This window comes from Oreochromis niloticus, linkage group LG20 (assembly GCF_001858045.2).
Source record: "Oreochromis niloticus isolate F11D_XX linkage group LG20, O_niloticus_UMD_NMBU, whole genome shotgun sequence".
Taxonomy (NCBI): Eukaryota; Metazoa; Chordata; class Actinopteri; order Cichliformes; family Cichlidae; genus Oreochromis; species Oreochromis niloticus.
This window is the reverse complement of record NC_031984.2, coordinates 20172763-20194286: the sequence shown is the minus strand read 5'-3', so window position 1 is coordinate 20194286 and position 21524 is coordinate 20172763. Positions and strand designations below refer to the sequence as shown.

The 21524-nt window shown below is 38.6% G+C and overlaps 3 protein-coding genes across 20 annotated transcripts in view; all 3 read left to right on the top strand.

Moving 5' to 3' along the window:
* The window catches only part of wnk3 (WNK lysine deficient protein kinase 3), a 37541-nt gene extending 30643 nt beyond the window's left edge, over positions 1 to 6898 (top strand). For all 6 annotated transcript variants that reach the window (XM_025901656.1, XM_025901657.1, XM_005478097.3 and 3 more), the window contains 6 exons: positions 1411 to 1490; positions 2228 to 2565; positions 2699 to 2934; positions 3025 to 3120; positions 3213 to 3376; positions 3700 to 6898. In XM_025901656.1, the coding sequence (XP_025757441.1) occupies positions 1411 to 1490; positions 2228 to 2565; positions 2699 to 2934; positions 3025 to 3120; positions 3213 to 3376; positions 3700 to 4248 (1463 nt within the window). In that variant the 3' untranslated portion in view covers positions 4249 to 6898. The remainder of the gene's footprint in view (positions 1 to 1410; positions 1491 to 2227; positions 2566 to 2698; positions 2935 to 3024; positions 3121 to 3212; positions 3377 to 3699) is intronic.
* A 1228-nt stretch (positions 6899 to 8126) lies between these two features.
* phf8 (PHD finger protein 8) lies at positions 8127 to 19053 on the top strand. 2 transcript variants are annotated; one of them, XM_003448165.5, is made up of 22 exons: positions 8127 to 8219; positions 9077 to 9361; positions 9520 to 9605; positions 9710 to 9836; positions 10986 to 11146; positions 11261 to 11402; positions 11510 to 11696; positions 11818 to 11980; positions 12539 to 12626; positions 12918 to 13024; positions 13131 to 13222; positions 14075 to 14164; positions 14276 to 14557; positions 14666 to 14748; positions 14839 to 15008; positions 15209 to 15294; positions 15566 to 15687; positions 15952 to 16283; positions 16374 to 16469; positions 16551 to 16660; positions 16743 to 17103; positions 17201 to 19053. In XM_003448165.5, exons 2-22 carry the CDS (start codon positions 9264 to 9266, stop codon positions 17287 to 17289), a joined length of 3072 nt encoding a protein of 1023 aa, XP_003448213.1. In that variant the 5' UTR covers positions 8127 to 8219; positions 9077 to 9263; the 3' UTR covers positions 17290 to 19053. The 2 variants fall into 2 exon arrangements, with proteins under 2 accessions (XP_003448213.1, XP_005478153.1); XM_005478096.4 differs by having other exon boundaries at positions 8184 to 8499.
* Positions 19054 to 19342: 289 nt separating this feature from the next.
* The window catches only part of huwe1 (HECT, UBA and WWE domain containing E3 ubiquitin protein ligase 1), a 48637-nt gene continuing 46455 nt past the window's right edge, over positions 19343 to 21524 (top strand). For 11 of the 12 annotated variants that reach the window (XM_013273138.3, XM_013273135.3, XM_013273136.3 and 8 more), the window contains exons 1-2: positions 19343 to 19474; positions 21443 to 21512. The gene's annotated coding sequence lies outside the window, so the exon portion shown is untranslated. The other variant, XM_013273131.3, reaches the window with a different exon arrangement.

Below are 21524 nucleotides of genomic sequence, written 5' to 3'. Positions count from 1 at the left end.
ATTTATTGATTTTTTTCTAAATTCCTTTTTACTAAATTTCATTTTCTTGGCAGTCTTTCTTTTTGCATGACTTGCTCACTCAGGGGCGAGAACAGTGGAGCGTAGAGGAGGGTGGGAGATTGGCACAGTATAGGAAGAGTTTGCCATCAGAAATCTGATGTCCTCCCAGTGCTGATGAGCTATGGAGTAAAGACAAGCTGTGCCTGTGCCAAGGAAATATTCCTTCACATCACACCTCCCTTCATTGTCCCAAGTCCACATGCACTGCCAGCAACAATCATCTCACCTGCACCTGCTGACTCAGTGTAGACAGTGTAATGCAACTCACATCATTACACAGATAGCATAGATGCTAAGTTACCAAGCTGATGTTATGTAATTGTTTGTAGTTCAGAATACATGTAGGCTTATCCTGTAAACTCATACACAGTAGCACTGCTCCAAAACAATAATATATGATGTAGCTGTAGTGAAGTAAGTGTAAAATATATAGCGAAGGTCATAATATGTTAGAATACAGTGTGCGCATTACCAAAGGATTGTAAGTTACTGCCGGGCTCTTTTGCACATGTTTAGGCTTTCCACATGGCTAAGTTTTATCATGCTTTTCAAGTATTCCAGTCATCTTGCATGTAATCGTGTTTATGTGTGTAAAGTGTGTAGCAGTAGCTTAGATCTTCTGTTACAAGAGCACATGCATGAGCATGTATGTTATGTTCTACACGCGTGACTAATAATGGACCATTACCTGTAAGTAACACATATACCAGGCTGTATATATTTTATGTTAATTTTTATGTTTTATTTTTCCCTTAAAAATGGCTGTGGTGATCCATGTACACACTCTAATGTCGTAATCCCAAATATCAAACACACTGACCAATATCACTGTTGCTCTGACAAAGATCTTAAATGTGATATTGGGCTGTATTGTCTAATGAGTGGGTGGAGCAGTGGTGACTTGGTGAGAATGAGAGAGTGGATGTGTGGGTGGGCTATACTGTATTTAACTGGTATTTTAAAATATGTTTTTGCTTTTAATGAATGCATTTATCACTACTCCCCACACCCCACGTAGTTTTTTTTAACAACTTTAAATTCACAAAGACCTCATTTTAAAATTGTCATCCACAGAAAGTATGTTTACACATTTTACAGACTTGCATGCATGTTAAAGAAGTCACAATGTTGTGTGATTTGAATGGCCAATTCTTAACACTGTGCCTTTGTGTTTGTTCTCCGTGTCTGTCTTTTTGCATTTGTATGTCTCACTGTCATGCACATTTTTCTGTTTCTCTTCCTTTCTTGTATGTCTGTATCATCATTTGTGTGTTTTTTATACGTGTGTTTGTGTTTTTGTATCTCTGTCCTTGTCTTTCCCTTTTGCTTTCATCCCTTTCTCATTATCAGAAGCAGATTCAAGCAGTCAGCTGTTGAAAGATGAGAAGGCAGGAGCACTACTTAATCCACCTACTAAAGGACGTTTTCAGGTAGGAGCACATTAGCTGATTCTTGTTAGTCTCACTCTTTGGGACAGTCTGAACTAGGGCTGAAACAAAAAATTTTGGTAGTCGACTAATCTGCCAGTTTTTCTTTGATTAGTTGATTAGTCATCGATTAATGTTTCATATTCATATGTTTCCGGGTCAAAATAATGACCCAGGAAACGCTTAGCAAGCATCATCCTGAAAAGTTTCTGACAGGTAAGCTAACATAAACATGACAATACGAACATTTACATAAACAAGGTATCAGTGTGACGAACTAACTTAACTTTGTAAAACTGACCCATTCAGAGGTGATGTCACAGCTCCAGGGTGCCAGCCTTTTAAATGTTCGTACACTGCAGTAATGCTGTCGTGAAAGGAAAGCTCTGCTTTGCACAGTCTGCATTTAACTTTGCTTGTTTTCTGTGAAATGCTTTCACATTTTTTAAAATCTCTGTTTCCATTTTCCGCTGACCTCCTGTTTTGCAGTTCGCACTACATTCTTTTTCCTTACTATTGTCTGCAGTCTTGGCAGACGATATAGGTGATACTTTCCCCATAGCTTCCTGTAGTGTATTGCAGTTACAAAAACACATTTACTTGGCATTAGTATATGAAGCGTTGACAGTAAAATTTCGCATCAACTAATTTTTATAGTTGACGTCATGAATTATGCAGACAAAATGTTGCAGCCCTGGTCTAAACAAGCAATGAAGATTTCCCACATTATTAATCACCAGGTGACTCCAGTGCCCCAGACCTCTCCTCCAAAGGATCAACCATCAGGCCATGGTGGCACTCACAGAAAAGTTGGCCGTTTCTCTGTGACCCAGACTGAGACTAAGAAAGATGACAGGCAGACTGACAGCTCGCCAGTGTCTCCTGATTTGGTGAGGGAGAGGAGGAAATCTCGGGCAAAGGAAGGAGATAAAGAAGAAAGTAAGAGAACTCCATCAATGGCCCACGCTCCTCGAGGTCCTGGCCACAGCCACTCACCCCTTGGAAGCAGTGATGATGATGATGAGAGTGAGCTGGAGGATGAAGACCTGCGAAGAGAATTACACAAGCTCAGAGAAAAGTAAGTCAACAAGGGAAAGAAATTTTATTATTGTACAAGACTTTTGCCTCTCCATTTATTGAATTTTCTTCTTTGTGTCTCCGTTTATTTTTTTTTCTTTCCCACAGTACATAACCGTTCTCTTTCTCTGTAGGCACATCAAAGAGGTGGTCTCCCTTCAGGCTCAGCAGAACAGAGAGCTCCAGGAGCTGTACAGGCAGCTTCGTTCCCTCAAAGACCAAAGACAGAGTCTGCCTGCCTCCCTATCTCGTACCCCTCCTCTTCCTGCAGCGCCCCCTGCCCTCTCACCTCGCAGGCCCAGGCCAACCAAAACAAAGTTTCGGCCCAGGCCTCACTCTCACGTAGACAACAATGGAGTTACACATGCTGGTGAGGCCTTTACTATTTCTTTCTCACTTTCTTGTTGTTGTTTTTTTATATTTGCTCTCTGTGAAACTGTTTCTTGTATGCCTCATCCAGGGATTCAGCAGTCAAGCAGCTTTTCAGGTAGTGAAAAGAATAGGCTATCACTGTACTGCAAGCCAGAGCACCTTACTATGCTACCTGCTAAAAGAGGTACGGTTTATCCTAGTAGTGCTAAAAAACGGGTCAGTATACCATAATTAATGTCAGTTGGTGCCATGACGAGTCGCCTTGTTTTTCCACAGATCACAGTCCTCTAAGAAAAAGTACATTCACAGATGAACTGCACAAACTTGTTGATAATTGGACAAAGGAGACAGTAAGCACCACCCCGCCTAAGCCTTCACTGAATCAAATTAAGCAGATTCAGCAGGTGCAGGAGTTGGGAGGCTGGAGCCAGGGAACTGAGGTAGGACTAGACATGATAAAAGTGTTGTTGGTATATCAGGCATATGTTTCTTAATAATTAATTATTTGGATAAATAAACTTTATATATTTTAAATGCATTTTACTGAAAACTGTTGCTTAATGTTTATGAGGGGAAAAAAATCTTTTTTGAGTGTGATTTTGAATTACCAAACAATTCTCCATGGTTTTTTAGACGAAAAGGTGATACAACTAAGTCAGAAAGCTTTAAGAGTTTTAGACAGTTTCTTGAGCCAACAGTACCAAAAGGTTTGTTTTGTTATTGTAGTCATAGTCTCTAAGTATTTACTACTATATTTGTGCAGGTGGCTCCCCCAGGTTGGTTTCCAGTGGCACAGGCGCCCACAACCCCTGCAAGTTTGAATGTGGCAGCCTCTTCCCATTACACGGGTGGAGGAAGCCTGTCCACCCTGCACTCTCCAGGACCTCCACCACAAACACACATGGCTCAAGTCCCACAGATGCAGCAAAGTTTACACCTTCATCAGTCTCTCCCCCTCCAGCAGATTAGCTACCCACAGTCCCAACTCTGCCAGCAGATACCACAGCCCCTGATGCAAACTCCCATGCAGTCTCAGTCTTTGTCACAGACACCACCCATCGCCCAGCCTCAAAGCCAACCGCTGCTGCCTTCCCAAATGCCCACATCACCAGTGTCCACAGCTACATCTTTGCTGCCTGGTAGTGGTACCGCTGCACCCACAGATAGCGCTGCTGCTGCTGGTGGGGCATTTTGCTCCTGTTCCTCACCCTCTTCCACCTGTTCCTCATCTTGCTCTACTGCTGCTCTACCTACCAGTGCCAAAATTCACCCAACACCCCCCACCTCTACTCTTCCTCTGGGACAGAAATGAAACCAGGTGAAGTGTGAGGCCAATATGAAGGTCCAAGAGATGGACGTAAAGCAGATCCATTTAGAGTGTTAGTTCTGTGTACGTGTGAGAGAGTTGTGACTGCAATGACATATGGGTTCTAGTGTACTTGTGGATGTGATGGGAAATGAATGTGAAAGAAAGGTGATAGGTTGTAGTATGTACAGGCAGAGGGTAATGTGAAGCATGGCTGGGGTTTCTGAATCAGTATTGAGCTGTATAAAGTCTTTGATGTATGAGTGTGTGCATTTATGAGTGTGGGTGGATTATTTGAGTACATATCACTTCTGTCTTTGGACGCAAAATAACATTAACGTTTTTGTTTGCAAACCAACTCAGCGGGACCTGAAATCTCCCTAAACAGAGACGAGAAGGACAAAATATTTGACGGTGTTGACATTTTTCTTTGGATTTGTCAATGCTTACAGTGAAAGGACTATCAATTTTTAAAAGTGCAATTAGTAATGATCATCTAAATTGATCAGCACGTATTGTTTTCATTTGTCTTTAAGGCATAAAATATTTTTGTAGAAGCACAATGATTAATACCTGACGCATAGGGGATTTTTTTCATCATATTTTAAAACTGTAAGCCTACAGATCAAGTGTTTCAAAGGCAATCAGAAAAAAGAAACCCAAACTGACAGCAGCATGTTTCAGAGGTCAGCACTTATCTGGCTATCCATTTAACCGCAGTGCAACCAAACACACTGTCGAGGTGTCGTGTACCTGTACAGCATGTGCTTGATTTTATATTGTTTTATGTTTGTAACAAAATTAATATGACCAGATGAACCCATAATATGATGGTAAATTCAAAGCTGCCATCTCTGTTCAGTAAATATTTGGGTGCATTCAACCTAGGACTGCATGATTTTATGGCTGGCTTGACTTGCCTAATGCAAACTGCTTGCACTTGCTGTATATTCATGAATCTCACAGTTACTGTTTGCAGCCCACTGAGGTAACAAGTCATATACATTTGCTTTCAATATGATATGATTTCACATTTGACATTTTCCTTTATTTCTGCTGCATATCATCTATACCAGTGCTGAAGAGGAAGATTTAAAAGGAAAAGAAAAAAACTGCCAAGCTATCATTAACTAAATTATAAAGGTATTCTCATATTGCCTTTTTCTAAAAATACTGCATTTTTGTGAGTGTGTGAGTTTATGTTTTTTCTGTGTGACAAAGCTTTGTAATAGTCCTGGTATATTGCATTAATTCATGCATCAAAGCAGCCTCTCAAATGTCACTGTATTCAAGTGGAATTGTTTACGCTGCCTATGTTTTAGGCTTACTTTCTAAAAAAAAAAAGAAGAAGAAGAAAAGGAAAACAACAGAAACAAAACAAGTGAGCTCTTCAGTCATACACCAGTTCTAAGTTTGATGTTCAATACCAATGTGAGATCCTCACATGCTCATGTGTCAGCTTTGTTTGGCATTGTACAAATTCCTTGTTTCAATTGTGAGCAATTTAATTATTAAATATAGCCTGTTTGAATTCAATGATCAGAAGATGAATTGTGGGCCACTGTGCTTTATGCACACAATTAAAGGGTTACTCGAGTCAAACATCCTTCATTTCTTGATTTCTAAACTCATTTTGTAGATGCAGACATTCAGAGTAATATATCAGCAGCAGATATATTACTGTACACTCTGACAGCTTATCAGCCATACACACATTAGACCATCGATGGTTAGGTGTTAATACATTTTTTTGGTCTAATAAATAGCCAGTAGTCAAAGCAGTATTTCTGATTTATTAATAATAGATTGTGTGCCACAGAAAACGGGAGATTTAACAGACAAAGACTGCTAAATGTAAATTAAAGGCATGAAACATGAGTGGTTAAGAGGAATAGTTCATGCTAAGTGGTATGGTTGTTCAGAAGCGGCATAATCTAGAATATAAATTCACAGTACTCAGTATTTGTTGCTTTTCAAGACTACCCACATTTTCACAGAGATGTACTGTAGTTCATTATTAGTGAAGGTGTGTGTGTCGTCATGTCTGATACTAACATGCATCTAACAAGCTACAGCTTAATGATTATGACTCATGAAGAGAAGCTGACTTTGTCCTTGAAGTGTTACCAAAATGTTATCAAAAAGACAAAGATTATTTTTGTATTTTGGAATGAGGTTGTACAAATTGTAAAATTGTGTTATCCCCGCTACAAATCAGAGGTTATTTGAAACTAGAAAACTGGTTTTCATCCATGTTTACATGGGACTCCCTGTCTTGCTTTAACTCTGACAGGTGAAGCTCACTCCAGATCATATTCAGATCATTTTTGGTTATTTTGCCACCATATTTTAGTTTTGAACGACTGCAGCCCAGATGATACATAAAGTAATGCCACCTCACCTTCCCACTGAGCTTTAGGTCACATTAAATTAAATTAAATTGAAATTAATACAAATTAAACAGAAAATCTGGGGGCTCCCAAAATGACACGATTGAGAGCCATGGTTAAAAAGTACATTTGGGCAGAAAAGAAAACTAAAGGAATAATGTATGTTGCAGGTGATTTAGCCTCTGTAAATTGTAACTAATTCATCTGTTGATTTTATTTATGTTTTGTAACTAATCAAAATAAATGATGTCAAACATCAAATGACACCAGTGTATGGGAGGTTTATTTGTACCTTAAGTTCACTGGGCACGTGGGATGTTCATATATATGTTATATATATATGTTATTATGATGATAAAACACAATAATCATTTGTAAAACTAGTATAACCTGGGCTACATTACCAGTCAAAAGTTTGTTTTTTCTTTAATTTCATGACTATTTACATTGTAGATTCCCACTGAAGGCCTCAAAACTGAATGAACAGATAAAAAGTCAAAACATGTTTTATATTTTAGATTATTCAAAATAGCCACCCTTTCCTTTGATTACTGCACACTCTTGACATTCTCTCATTTAGAGAAGCTCATTTAGAGAAGGCCAAGGGTTTGCAGGGCTGTTAATAAAGCAAAGACTTGCTAATTTCAGGAATCTAAAATATAAAACATAATAGAATTATTTATCATTTTTTTCATGCTACATAACTCCCATATGTCTTGCTACATGTATTTGATGTTTTCATTATTTATCTACAATGTAGAAAGTAGTAAAAATAAAGAAAAACCATTAAATGAGAAGGTGTATCCAAACTGGTAGTCTGACTGGCAGTGTATATATATCTGTTAGTGCCAGACGTTTTTCTCCATTCTCCAGAGGAGCCTCATAGATCACAGCAGCTAACACCACTTGACCTTTTGTGCATTCCTGACCTGGAATCGCTGTTAATCATAATGCCAGGATGTATTAGACATGGATAGAAAGAGTGTCAGGAATTAAAAACATTTTTTTTAAATAAAATTCATAAGTGATGAAGGGCCTTAGGCAAATTAAAAAGAGAAAAAAAAAGATAATTGAATTATAAAATATATGTACACTTAAATCACAATCCTAATCACGACACTTCACCAGTTGCACTCATAGACTGATGTGTGTGGTTTGCATTTCTTAATACAGGTTCAATAAAATGACAAAGTGAAAAATAATGACGTAAATACAAACTTTTGAAATTATAAAATCAGGTTACTGAATGTTGGCAATAATTATTTATTTTACTTGAAAAGAAATATCCGTTTCAAATTATAGTTTGTATTCTGACTGACATAAAGTGTGAAGGGAAAAGAGATCAAAAAATTTAAATTAAACGTTATGAGAGTGTGCAGTTATTTGACAAATCGTATGTACTCGCATGCTGATAATTATGTAGTACATTTCTGTTTCTATGAGATGACGGCAAAAATACACGTCTGCAGCGTCTCCTGACGCATAGAACTGAATTTCCGCACCGTAACGTAGTTTCCTGAACGCAACTCAATTTTTGACTGTCTACAACTTTATTGTCCCCGCCACGGCAGACAACGACGAACAACGGTCTGACGTTACTACCTTTGAAATGGCGTCGATGCAGTTAAATACGATGTTATTTGTTGTTGTTTTGTTAGTTTAGGTGGTTTTGTGCTACAATTTTCTGGTCCATTGTGAATTTCTGGACCTGGCCTTTATATTTGGGCATTACAAAGTTGATAAGCAAAAATGTGGTGAAGCAAATTGTTAATAATTTACGTTGCATAATAAGGCCGCAGCTAACCCCGAGCTTGCGTAGGGATTACAACGGCTTTTCAATAGTTGGCCCAGCCGCAGCTACATTTTGGTGAGTTGCTATCGTGGAAAAAAAAAATCCAAACGTCTTAACCAGCAACAACGTTTTTCTGGCTGAAATATACCAGCTGCATCAGATACATATAAGGGTTCATTCACGCTTCGTAGCTACTTTTGCTTAAGTTAACATCTTGGCAAATAATTTTCTTCTCTAACTACATCGCTTGCTAACGCGGCTAACGTTAGCGTTAGCTTTAGCTGACTTGCTGTATGTATAAGTGCGTTGATAAAGCTAGCAACACAACATTCACTATGCATAGTGTTTACAAACGGAGCTAACGTTGGCGTTAACAGCTGTTGAGCAGAAGCGAGCTTGAATTTTCGTCCGGGATGAGTCTGAGCTTATCTGCAAAGATTAATATTTGACCGATATGCGCCGATACTCATTAATTCATGTACCACCGAAACAAAATGCTGACCATTCAAGTAAACGACTAAACTTATTCGTTATGACGGGAGCAGGATTTATATGTTGCTCTAATCAGCTCCCTACTAGCGACTGTGGGGTCATTATGGCGAGCTGCTAACAAGTTTTGTTTTGTTTTTCTTTTTTCCCTTTATTTTAACAGGTTTTCAAGTAAACCTCTGGACATGTGCATCAAGTAGAAGAATCTGAACGTGAAGTGACAGATTTCACCAGCCTTACCACTAATACATAAATAATCATTCCTTTTCTTGGTTAATTAGTCTCTCCTCACTCGTTTCCATTAGATTTGAAAATATTTTACATAAATATTTTGTACAAACACACTGAACATGGCATCAGTGCCCGTGTATTGTCTGTGTCGTCTGCCATATGATGTGACACGCTTCATGATAGAGTGCGACATTTGTCAAGACTGGTTTCATGGAAGGTAGGATGTTTTCGTGCTTTGACCCACTTTATTAGATTTATGATGTGGTTACATCTGTTGTCTTCACTGTAAAATTTCTGTGTCTATATTGGGTAATGGAGCCATTCATTGTTTATACAGATATTCTTTGTTTTGATATAAGTATGCTTTTTGTGTAGCTGTGTTGGAGTAGAGGAAGACAAAGCGGCTGAGATTGACCTGTATCACTGCCCCAACTGTCAGGTCACTCATGGGCCTTCTGTTAGTAAGTTATCATTTCTTAAGTAAAGCTCTCAGGGTTGGTGTTATTATTAGTTGACTTTTTCATAGGAATGTACAGGTTGAAAACTGTTTTCTCCATTTTCTTAGTGCGCAAACGCCGGGGAGGCAATAAGCAAGTAGATGGAGGTGCCACTGGAGGAAGAGACCCAAGTCAGCCTGTTAAGACAGGGAGCGCACAGTTTGTTAGGGAGCTACGGAGCCGAACCTTTCCGAAGTAAGTCTCACCTACCATCCTGCTAAAACAAAAGTTTGAGGAAAATCATGGTTTGTAGTGTGTTTTTCACATTGTAAGAACTTAATGTACTATTGCTGTTATAATATCCTAATTTCTTAGTCAACTAAACAACGAAAAAAATGTTACACATAATACTCCAAACACACAAGAAGAAGAAAAACACTTAAACCAATGTTAAATATAATATGAAAACGTTACTACAAAATATGTTCACGTTTTATTAAAATGTGACAAATTAACATCCGAAAAACAAATAAACAGCGACTGAAAAGTGTGATACACTGTGCCTTGCATTATGAATTCCCAGGCCATCCAATAGATGTAATCTCTCCAGCGTGTTCCATGTCTACTCCGGGGCCTCCTCTCGGTAGGACATGGCCAGCCAGAGCACCTTACCCTAGAGAAGCCCGCCTTAACTGGCTCCTTTTAATGTGGAGGAGCAGCAGCTCTACTCTTAGCCCCTCCCGAATGAACTCCTCACCTTATCGCTGAGGAAAAGTCTTTCCACACCTATGAGAAAGCTCATTTTCGCAGCTTGTTCTTACCTTTATATAACTAGAAATAATAGTGTTGACAAAAAAATCAGGCAAAGATTAACAGATTAATGGTGTTTAATGACGATGCTCCATCTGGTGCCAGATGGCTGCATAACATTTAGGACACAACAATTTACCAGCATTTAAAATGTAAAACAATGAGATAAATTATAGTGACTGTTAGTTGTCTGGTTGACTAGTTGCTAACATCCCAAATACATTGCTATTTAAAGTTGATTGCATTACATTCTACTAGTCTTTATCTAACACTGGTCTTGAAACCGGTTGGTGAACCAGCAACACCGACTACTGACTGAATAGATATTATAATTTCAGGAATTTAGTGGTTGCTGGATTTTGCAAGGACTTTAGGTTGCCAGCCAGTCTCTAGTCCTCTGTGTATGTGTGTGTGTGTGTTAGTAAGGGAGACTGGTGCTATAGTTATTACCGCTTACTCCATATGTCACTATTTTAGTTACATCCTGCATTTTTGATCTTTAATGTAATAACACTGTAAAGCACTCTGTCCTATTATTGTTTTTTTTTTTCTTGTGATCAGAGTGAAAACGTACTTTTTGTTTTTCTGTGACAGTGCGGATGAAATATTGTTAAAGCCTTCAGGGGCCCAACTTACAGTTGAGTTTCTGGAGGAGCATTCATTCAGTGTACCTGTCATGGTTCTGCGGCGGGATGGCCTGGGTATGACCCTACCTCCATCATCATTTGGTGTCAGTGATGTGGAGCACTACATTGGTAAAGTTTTGATACATTTACAATTTAAATTATGGTTAGGTTGTGTTTTTGGAATAGGTAAATTCATTTTTGTTTGCTTTGTTTTCTGAAACCTGTGTATTTTGTTAAATTCAGGTTCGGATAAAGAGATTGATGTAATTGATGTTTCACGCCAGTGTGATCTGAAGATGCGTTTGGGCGACTTTGTTGAGTACTACAACAGCCCCAACAGAGACAGGGTCCTCAATGTCATCAGCCTGGAGTTCTCTGAGACCAGGTATGAAAAGACAGTCAGTCATTCTACAAAAAATAAGTTTAAGTAACACATTGTCGTTACTGGTGTGGAGTTTTGAAGACTAAATAAAAGTTTTGGACTTATCTTAGACTGTCAAACCTGGTGGAGACGCCTAAGATTGTGAGGAAACTTTCCTGGGTGGAAAACCTCTGGCCTGAAGAGTCTGTTTTCGAGCGTCCCAATGTGCAAAAGTACTGCCTAATGGGAGTGAAGGATAGCTACACAGACTTCCATATTGACTTTGGAGGCACCTCAGTATGGTACCATGTCCTCAGGGTAAGTGGAGGAATCATTTTAATTGTTTCAAAGGTTTCTGTTTACATTCATTTTTTGTGTTTGTGTTTTAAATGAATAGTTTTGCATGTTTTTAAAAGCTTCCCTTATTGTGCTTACTCAGGGTGAGAAAATCTTCTATTTAATTTCCCCCACCCCTGCCAACCTGGCACTTTTCGAGCGATGGAGTTCATCATCTAACCAGAACGAGATGTTCTTTGGGGACCAGGTTGACATGTGCTACAAGTGTTCTGTCAAACAGGGAAACACCTTGTTCATACCAACAGGTAAGCACTAGGGTAATTCTTTTTGTTAGAGCGGAGTTTTGTTTTGTCAGATATCTCAAACTAATTACATTAAATCAACTACAATATGAAAACCAGGCATTTCAGATGGTTTCTACATGGGCATACATGATGACAACACAAAAAAGCCATAGAAAATAAGTAAAGTAGAAACTGTCTATGTTTCTGTGGCGGAGTCTTGTTTCTACCAAGTATATTGCAACAATTCAGCTTATAGTTCAATATCCAAACAGAGGTCGAACAGCTTTTAAAAGTTACCAGTGAAGAAGAAGAGTGATTGGTGTGCATTCTTTCTCTCTTTGATTTAGATTATGAAAGCAATAACATGCCACAAAATGTTTTGTGAGCAATAAAGATTACAATGGTGTTTACAACAGCTTAGGTATTGTGTATGCACCACAATACCTAAGCTACATTTTTATATTTATACATTCTAATATTTATACACAGTTTTGTAAAAGCCTTGTTTTAGAGAGACGAGCCAAAGCTGAGAGAAAATGATCTGCTTATAGTGTGGATTTTTATTTATTTTTTAACCAGGGTGGATTCATGCTGTGCTCACTCCAGTGGACTGCTTGGCTTTTGGAGGAAACTTCTTGCATAGTCTCAACATTGACATGCAGCTGCGGTTAGTTTTTTGATAAATTTATGTATGTTAAGCATATTTAATTGAGCATGATTGTATTCCTTTTAACTGAAATGTTGAAATGTCAGTGTTTAGACATGGCGGACGAAGGAACTTGCACCCTTAATTGCTGTGGTTCCTCACTTCTTGTTCCTCAAGCCTGAAGTTCTGTATTTGGTTAAAATTACTATACTTGTGGGGGGGGTTTTCTTTCTTTTTTTCTTTTTTTCTTGTCTGCAGAGATATTTTAACCTGGTGGCAATAAGTAACTTTTTGTGCTGTGGTATTATTTAGGGCATATGAAATAGAGAAGAGACTAAGCACAGCAGACTTGTTCAAATTTCCCAACTTTGAGACTGTGTGCTGGTATGTAGGAAAGCACCTTCTTGATACCTTCAGAGGTAAGCACTTTGGCTTTTATTATGTTTTTATTTGAACTACTTGACTGGCCTGTGTTTGCTGTTAATGATTGTTGTATTGTTAACTTTGTGGTGTTTGGTCTGACAGGTTTGAGAGAAAATCGCAGGCATCCTGCCACTTACCTGGTTCATGGGGCGAAGGCCCTAAACAATGCTTTCCGCAGCTGGACCCGCAAAGAGGTAAAACCTTAAACATTTGCAATGTAATGTCCCATTTTAGTCCTGGTTTTACTGATTCTCTTATTGCTTGGTTTATTTCCCCTCTAAAGTTGACTTTGAAATATGGGAAGTTGTTTTTTTTTTAAAAATTATTATTGTTTTGGCCCAGAGAATGCCACTGATTGGAGCAGAGATACAGCTCTACAATTGTTTTAATACATTAACTTTAATGCAATAAAATCTATAGTGTCATAAATGATTACATAAAAGTTACTGCATGGTATTTTTCTTGTTTAGAAGCAAAAGATTGAATTGCAGCAATGCTGTTAAGAAAACTGCTAATTTGGGATGTGTTTTTATTTGCTTCCTAGCGAAGAGTTAAATGAGAAAATCAGTGCCACTTTCATGTTTGTCTCTGTCAGATGGCCATAAACTGCTTATACCTCTGAAGCTCGTTTGTTTAATCAGTGTAGAAATGACGTCCTGTGGCTTTGACGCGGTTCTGTTATGTCTTGGTTCTGAGCACTTGCCAGACAACCAGCAGAGACTCCAGGAAGTTACCGATCACTGACAGGAAATACTGCTGCATGACCAAAGTCATCACACTAATCTTACCCCTCGGCAGCCATCATGGCATTGCCCTCAGGCTCTGAGCCCGTAACTTTTCCTTGTAACATCATTTGTGTAACTGTAGAGTCTGATGCAGTGACATTTCTACAGTAAAATGATATATGGCCATTTCCCCATTGTGACAGTTTGTAATGTGTGAAATAATTATAAAAGTAATCATAGTAACATAAAAAGAGCATAATATCACTTGTAGCTTTGGAAAATGTTGTAAAAAGATGATTGATGATTTTCTCTTACACTCAGGCTTTAGCAGAGCATGAAGTGGAGATTCCAGAAACCATCAATACTCAGGCGCTGGTGAAGGACCTGGCCAAGGAAATTCGTCTGGTAGAGGTAAATGAAATCACTGAAAGCTTGTTTTTAATTCTACAAATGTTAATGTTTAAATGTTATTATTACTCTTTCTATGTTTTAATAATTTTAAAAAATGATCTGTTTTTTCAGGATATCTTTCAACAAAACATTGGCCGCACTGGTCCTCAGTTTCCTGGTTCGCCACTCTCCAAAGCTCCCCTCACCACCTCTCAGAATTCAGGACGGCCCCCTGGAAAAAAGAAAGGGCCCAAGCCCAAGGAAATGACAGGGGGTGTTGGGCCCCCAGGAACCAAAAAGAAGAGTCAAAAGGGACTACTTAAAGCAGAAGCAGGAGAACTTGATCTGATTGAGATCCACACCAAACATACACTCAAGAAATTTCAACCTGGAAAGTCGAAACACAAGAACAAGGTATGATGTTTGCAGATGTTTGTGATGATAATGGGAATGCTTAGCTACCATTTTCAGTGAACAAGTTTCATTTTCATATATCCTTATAGTGATGATCTCTCTTTGCAGTTGGAGTTACCATTAGAGGAGTTTGAAGGGAAGATAAATAAAAGCAAGCTGAAACTTGTGTTGACCAATGGAAAAATTCAAGGGTAAGCTTTACAGCCATTTCAAGGGTTCCTGTTGGTTCTGTGATCTTACCACAGGTTAATGTGTTTACCTGCTGTTTTTTCTGGCTTCAGTAAGAAGGATGGCAGCAGTAATGGTGCAGGAAGTGCTGGAAACTACAAACATGTTGTGACAGAGGGATCCAGTCTGTCCGACTTGGAGTCTGAGGATGAGTTGCAGATTGATGAGACCCCACCTCCACGACGAAAGACAGCTGGACTGAGTAAGAAGAAGAAGCTGAGTGGTAAGTGTATTATGCATTCTTGAATGAAATATATACATGTGTTAAATCTGTTCATTCATTTATTCATCTATTGCAAGTAAAATTTGTCATACTTCAGTAAAGCTGTTTGAATGCCGGGACTAATAACAAAATGTGGTTTCTAATATAATTCAGTAGTAGTTTCAAAGCTGTAATTTAATAGTGTTAAAATGTACCTTCAGGTCTTCCTAGAAAGCTGCCCAGAGCCAAACCCTGCTCTGACCCTAATCGCATCAGAGAGCCCGGAGAAGTTGACTTTGACATTGAGGTGAGATTATTATTGAAACGCCCATCCTTTCAGGTCTTTGAGTTCCAATTCGAATGTGTTCTTTACTTATAACAGTCAGAAAAGGTCAGTCCCAAAGATTTAAAGAAACTATTCACTACACTATAATTAATGTTTCATCAATTAGAGCGGCTCGCTTATATTGACTTTGTTATCCCCTGCTGAGCAAACAAAAACTTTATTTCATAAGACAAGCCATGGAGTGTTGACAAGAACTTGATGTTCAGTTTTTAAACAATTGATGTGGCTTCAGGAGGACTACACCACTGATGAAGAGGCACTGGCTGCCCATGGAGTGAAGGGTGGTGCAGGGGGCATTCTGGACTTGCTGAAGGCGAGCAAGCAAGTGGCAGGCTTGGACTCTACAGCAATCGGGTAAGATTGCCTGGATCATCTGTGTGTTGGAACTTATAAATAAACGTAATAAAATTGTACTGTGTGAAGCTGTGCAGCTGAAACACCCAGAAAACTTTGTATACCTTTGTCATAAGTGGAGGCGGGTGAAAATGACTCATATTGTTGATGAAGTAATCTTGAAAACCTTTATGTTTTACAAATTTGCAATGGGTTTGGGGTCCGACTTTGTGTAAGAGTTTTATATTGCGAAGTGATTAGTGATGAGCTGTGTACTTTCCTCAGTGAGGAAGCCCCAGCCTCTCCCAGCACTCGTGATGCCATTCAAGGGATGCTCTCCATGGCCAACCCCCCTTCGTCATCCTCCTCTTCATCCTCTTCATCTCCTTTGTCTATATCTGGAGGCCTGACAGAAGGATTAGGGGTCGTCAAGGAAAAGGGCGGGAAGGCTGTATGGGTGACAGGAGGGGTCAAAAAGACAGCAAATTCTGAGAAGAAACCTGTCATTCAGCGACCTGGAAAACGTCCAATTAAACGACCAGCCCGTCACCTTAGTGACGAGGAAAGTCCAGATGAACAGGAGACCCTGGGAACTTGTTTTAAAGATTCAGACTATGGTGAGCAGTACAACTTTGATTAATTTTCCTGCTCAAGCCAAAATTTAATTATGATAATTTTTTCTTTCTTTCTTTCTTTCTTTTTTAAAGTTTACCCATCCTTGGAATCTGATGAGGAGGATCACACCAACAAGACTAAGATGAAGCGGAAGAAGAACTGGGATGACACACCATGGAGTCCAAAAGGTAAACATAGCAGAAGGCTCTATCAAATTTCTTTTTAGCTTTCTGATGTTTAGTCACTCAATAACTTATTTTCATATACAGCCAGGGTGATGCCCACCCTTCCCAAACAGGATCGTCCAGCCAGGGAAGGGGCTAGAGTTGCCTCTGTAGAAACTGGCCTTGCTGCAGCTGCTGCCAAGCTGGCACAACAAGTGAGTGGGGGGAACTAATAAAAAAATCTTGTCTTCTAATATTCCTTGGAAAAGATGAAAAACTTTGTTGTTTGTGATTCAGGAGCAGCAAAAGCCTGCTAAAAGGAAGTACACGAAAAAGCAGCGTCCCCCTGCTCCTGTCATCACTCCACCTCCTGTTCAGACCGAGCCAGCCCCACCCTCTCCAACACCTGCCCCAGAGTCTGCAGCAGACGTCAGCCCAGACAGAAGAGTGGATTATTACTCTGCTAGTCTGTTGGACCATGAATATACAGCAGGACCAGGACCTTTTGGCTCAGGAGGACCTAGAGGCAGTGGAGCCATGGCTCCGGGTGTATTTCTTACATCAAGAAGACCTTCCTTGTCTCCACAAAATAGCAGCTCTCACTCCGGTGCATCCCCTGCAGGTTTATCCAGTCAGGGCACAACAGGAGTTGGTCAAGGTGAGCATAAACTTGAGTAAACTTTAATTTTGACAGCATAATTTCACATTTTGTAAAGTTTATTTGTTTTTAATGTTTCCCTTATACCTTGATTTAGGGAAACGTCCAAAGAAAGGACTTGCGACTGCAAAACAGAGACTTGGAAAAATCCTGAAAATTCACCGTAATGGCAAACTTCTCTTGTGAGAGGTGTTGGAAATGTGGCTGAAGACTTGAAGAATGAGAATGAAGAAAAGACCTGAAGTACGTCTGAAGGAAAAAGAGACAATAATCTATATTTTTTACTCCAGATAAATTTGTTTACTGTTTTTACTTGTTACCGAACCTCACAAAAAAAATTCTTGTCCTACACCAGTTACTCTGCCCAGTTCTGCTCACCCTCACCTGCATAAAGGTATTTTCAGAAGCGCATATGTGGCTTTAAGTGAATCACTGTAATGTGCTGGACAAGCACTTAACGTGGTAATTAACTGTTAATTACCACCTATTTGACGTCGTATTTGGATTTCAGAATGTCAGGTGGACATTGATTTAAAGTGGTAATTGACAAAGGCAAATGGTTTCTTTTGTTTAGGCCATTTTAGAGGTTGTATTTATGCAAAACATTGTACTATACATCGTACATTTTTTTTTCTTTTTTTTTTTTTAAAGGGAAAGAAAACAGTTAATGTGATATTTGTATAGGCCCCTTTCCCATGCAGAAGATCCATTGGTGCAAATACTGACAGAGTTGTAGTATTATTTTTGTTTAGTTTCCTTTTTACCTCATTTTTACTACAATAAAAGTTGTACAAAACTCAAGTGTGTGCATATAATATGCGACATGTATTAATTCTTTTTGAGAAATTTGCCCCTGATGTTTGTATAGAAAATAGATCTCCATATATTGTAGCTCTGCCTATGAAAGCTGACATGCTAGACTAATGCCAGGACTTACCACCATTATTCTATTTATTCTTTACATATTTATTTAACAGGGCAGAACTTTTGCCATCTCTTATCCTGTTTTAATGTTGTATGTTTTTACAACCTCATCTTCTTGGTCCCTACGTCAAGTATTTTCAACCACTTTATGCCTGTACAAAAACTGTAGCCATTGCTTTGTTGTCACTGTAAATACTTGTAATATTTGTAATTAATATAGCTGCTTAAATGCAGAACAATTTTAGACTTAAAAACAAACAAACACAAAAAAAAGGTTCCTGCATGTTGCCGTAAATTGCGCCCCAGATGTTAGCAGGACTCTTGGGTCAGAAATAGAAATGTGTTTTTGTATCACAGAATGTACTAGTCCTAAAATGTTGGCAGAGATGTAGATTTAACTTTGTGAAGGTCCAGGACATGAGTTGATATGTAAATATATGTTGTAATTTAAGTTCTTTTATAGTTCAAAAACTTTCAGATCTTTCGTAACATGACTTGTACATTATACATTGCTGTATTTGGGAAATATCTGAAATAGTTCTTTTTTATATTTGTATGCAGTAACTCTCATGCTAAGTCCATGTTGTCTTGTTAGTGTTATTGGAAGCGTGCTGGAAAATGCCCTTGTTAAATTTCATCTATTTAGTTTTATATTAATTATTGTTGATTTTCACTCTTGTGTTGGTGTGAACTGTGCATTTTAAACATGTGTTTTAAATACGACCTGGAAAAGATAAAATATACCTTGGGCAAAATTTCTTTTTTTCTTTGAGTTTATTTGATGATTGCTGAGTCACCAAAAGCACTACCGGTGGGTCTTCTGATTTCTCATGTCTGCTGGAGAACCAAGGTGTCAGTGCATTCATGAAGGTGTCATTTAGGAACGTTTTTGAATACACAAACAAGGAATGTTGTGTTGTATTGAAAACCTCTACACTTAATGATTTTTTCCAATAAAAGTACAGTTTCATTAACTGTAGAGATTAGCAACCTACTTGGGTATTTTTAATAAAGGGTTTAGGCATATTTTCTCATGGTTTTTTGATCTGTGAATTACCGTACTATTATTATTTTAACATCTTAACATCCCACAGTTTAATTTTAAGGTCGAATACATTTGTTAATACAATGTCCAGTCTTTATTCCACAAATGTCAGTGAGTTTGAATGCACTTTGATATTAAACTATATTTTTCAGAAAGCCTGGAGACTTCTGCTGTGTGCTTTCGTTTGCACATTTAATTAAAAAGTCGAGACAGGAAATACCAGTTACTTTCAATCTGAAATGCCTTAGCATTTGTTATTGTTTTTGTTTTGTGGGGTTTTTTTTAATAGCAATTACAAGGGAGTGCCCTGTGTAAACGCAACAGCAGGTATTCTCGCGAGAACCAAATTGCCCTACCACTCGTTAGTGCAAGATGGAGAAGCAAATGTAACACGCATTCGAGGTAGGCAGAAAGACTTATTCTAAAGTGTTGACACGGGGTTTAGCAAAGCGGTGACGGACGTCTATCGTCCGTAAATTGCTGATTGCTTCTCGTCACAGGATCCGAGCCACCAAAATAGTGTAATTTTAATGGTAATGTATGCGTCTTTTGCAGTGTAAACCGCCATTTTTAATTTAGCCGTGATCCCATGGATAGAGCATTGTGCGGACTCAGAGCCCTCACGGCTAGCCGATTAGCTCGCGCGAAACCCTCAAACACAGAAGCCGCACACTTAACACGCAGAGTCATGTTCACTGTGTGTGGGTATTTGCACCTCTGTGCAAGTAATTCAAAGCCAGTTTTCTCCCTCCGTTGCGGCTTGTTCTCTTGGGGGGAATGAAGACAACTTGAGTCAAAGTGTGTGTTACAGATTGACTTTTCGTGATGTGCTAACGTTAGCCGTCAAAGCTGAATTAGAGTCGAAGTAGCAAATGTTAGCCAAAAGTGCTAGTAAACCTAGCTAACATCAGATGACTAGCTGTTAACTTTGTCTACGTTAGCGCCACTACTGACTTAGCTTTAACTGCGTAGCAAGCTACTTAAGTAACACTTAGAAACAATGGGATAGGAGCTGAATGAACACGCTTTCAACTTAGAGCTAACTCAGTTAACTTGGGAGTAATAATAGCCTTTACTTCACTTTGTGTTTCGGTTGATGACTTCAACAGTCTATCATGTCAGCAGCTATAAATGCTGTAGGTTGGTTTAGGATTAAATGTGCGTTCATCGGTAGAATCAGCATGATTTCGTCAAAGAAACTATTGCATTCGGCTACATTAGCAAATTTTATTTATCCCTTATTTATAAATGTGATGCCGGTGAGTCTCACTGTCTCATTTACAAGAGAGAACTGTTTCAGACAGCAGCAGCAGCATATACAAGTCTTGAGATCAAGCGGTGATACCACTTGGTGAAAACATACCGAGATGCTGAAAGGTGAATTTTTGTTACCTGTCAGATTCCCTTCACCATCTCATCATACTCTTAATCGCTGTTAATTGTAATGGTATGACAAAGAAGTAGACCACTTCTCAGTCATTGGCTTAAATCTCCCCTGAGTGCTACATGGGTTTTTGTATTCTTTATTACTGAATCAAACTATTGCCGGGATAATTCATTTATGCCAGGCCTCAGCTCGCTCATTAAAGGTGATCAGCTTATTAAAGTATAAAACAGTTTAAAAGTGGAGATGTGGCAAGTTTTTCTGCAAATATTTTTATGTACTTTAAAATCTGGGCACTTAGGGTAATTCTGTTCAGTGATATAGAGGTTGTGATATTACAGTACCATATGATTTAATGAGAGGGATTGCCGAAATGGAAATTGTTTTATGCAGACTACTACTCTCTCTCATGGATTTTTCATAAATAAAGTTCTGTTTGGTTGGCATAAATAAGGCATGCACATCAACAGCAAGTCTGAGCTGAACAGTGTAGTTTAATGGCAGACAAACAAGTTGAACTTGAGAAAATTTTAAACAGTAAGGATCTGTTGATTGTAGTCTGTTTATATAAAAAATAACTCCCATAGCAATTATGCACACTGTCCAATTAGTAACAAGATATAAAAGAATTCAGTTTGTTTAAAAATAATGACTTGAGGAAGGTACAGATAAGTTAGAAATGTCATTTGCATGTGCAAAACCACACATCCTGAAACCTGTGTATAAAAGGAAACTGTTAAGGCCCCCAAGTTAGAAAATGAGAGGTACAGCCCTGTTTCAGAGTTTAAGTGAAACAGAAATAAGTTAAGTGTTTAACTATATTTAATTTTACAAAGTAGAAAATCTTTCAGTTTTAATGGAATTCTGCCTGAAACACTGACATGACGGACGTTTGGAGAAATAGAGATGGTGTTTCAAGTGTCCAAGCAGTTTCATTTTCTTTTCTTCATTCAAAACTAATTTCATTGTTTGTCATATGTTTTCAGATTGTGTAAAGAAACAGCATAGTAAATCAATGATGAGAAAGGTGGAACCACTGAACCAGATCAGATTCTGGTGAGTACTGCT

Coding starts and splice junctions, on each gene's coding strand:
- phf8 (XM_003448165.5), top strand. CDS start 9,264: ATGGCATCAGTGCCCGTGTATTGTCTGTGTCGTCTGCCATATGATGTG. Junction 15,009..15,208: donor TAAGAAGAAGAAGCTGAGTG/GTAAGTGTATTA, acceptor ATGTACCTTCAG/GTCTTCCTAGAAAGCTGCCC. Junction 16,661..16,742: donor CTGCCAAGCTGGCACAACAA/GTGAGTGGGGGG, acceptor TTTGTGATTCAG/GAGCAGCAAAAGCCTGCTAA.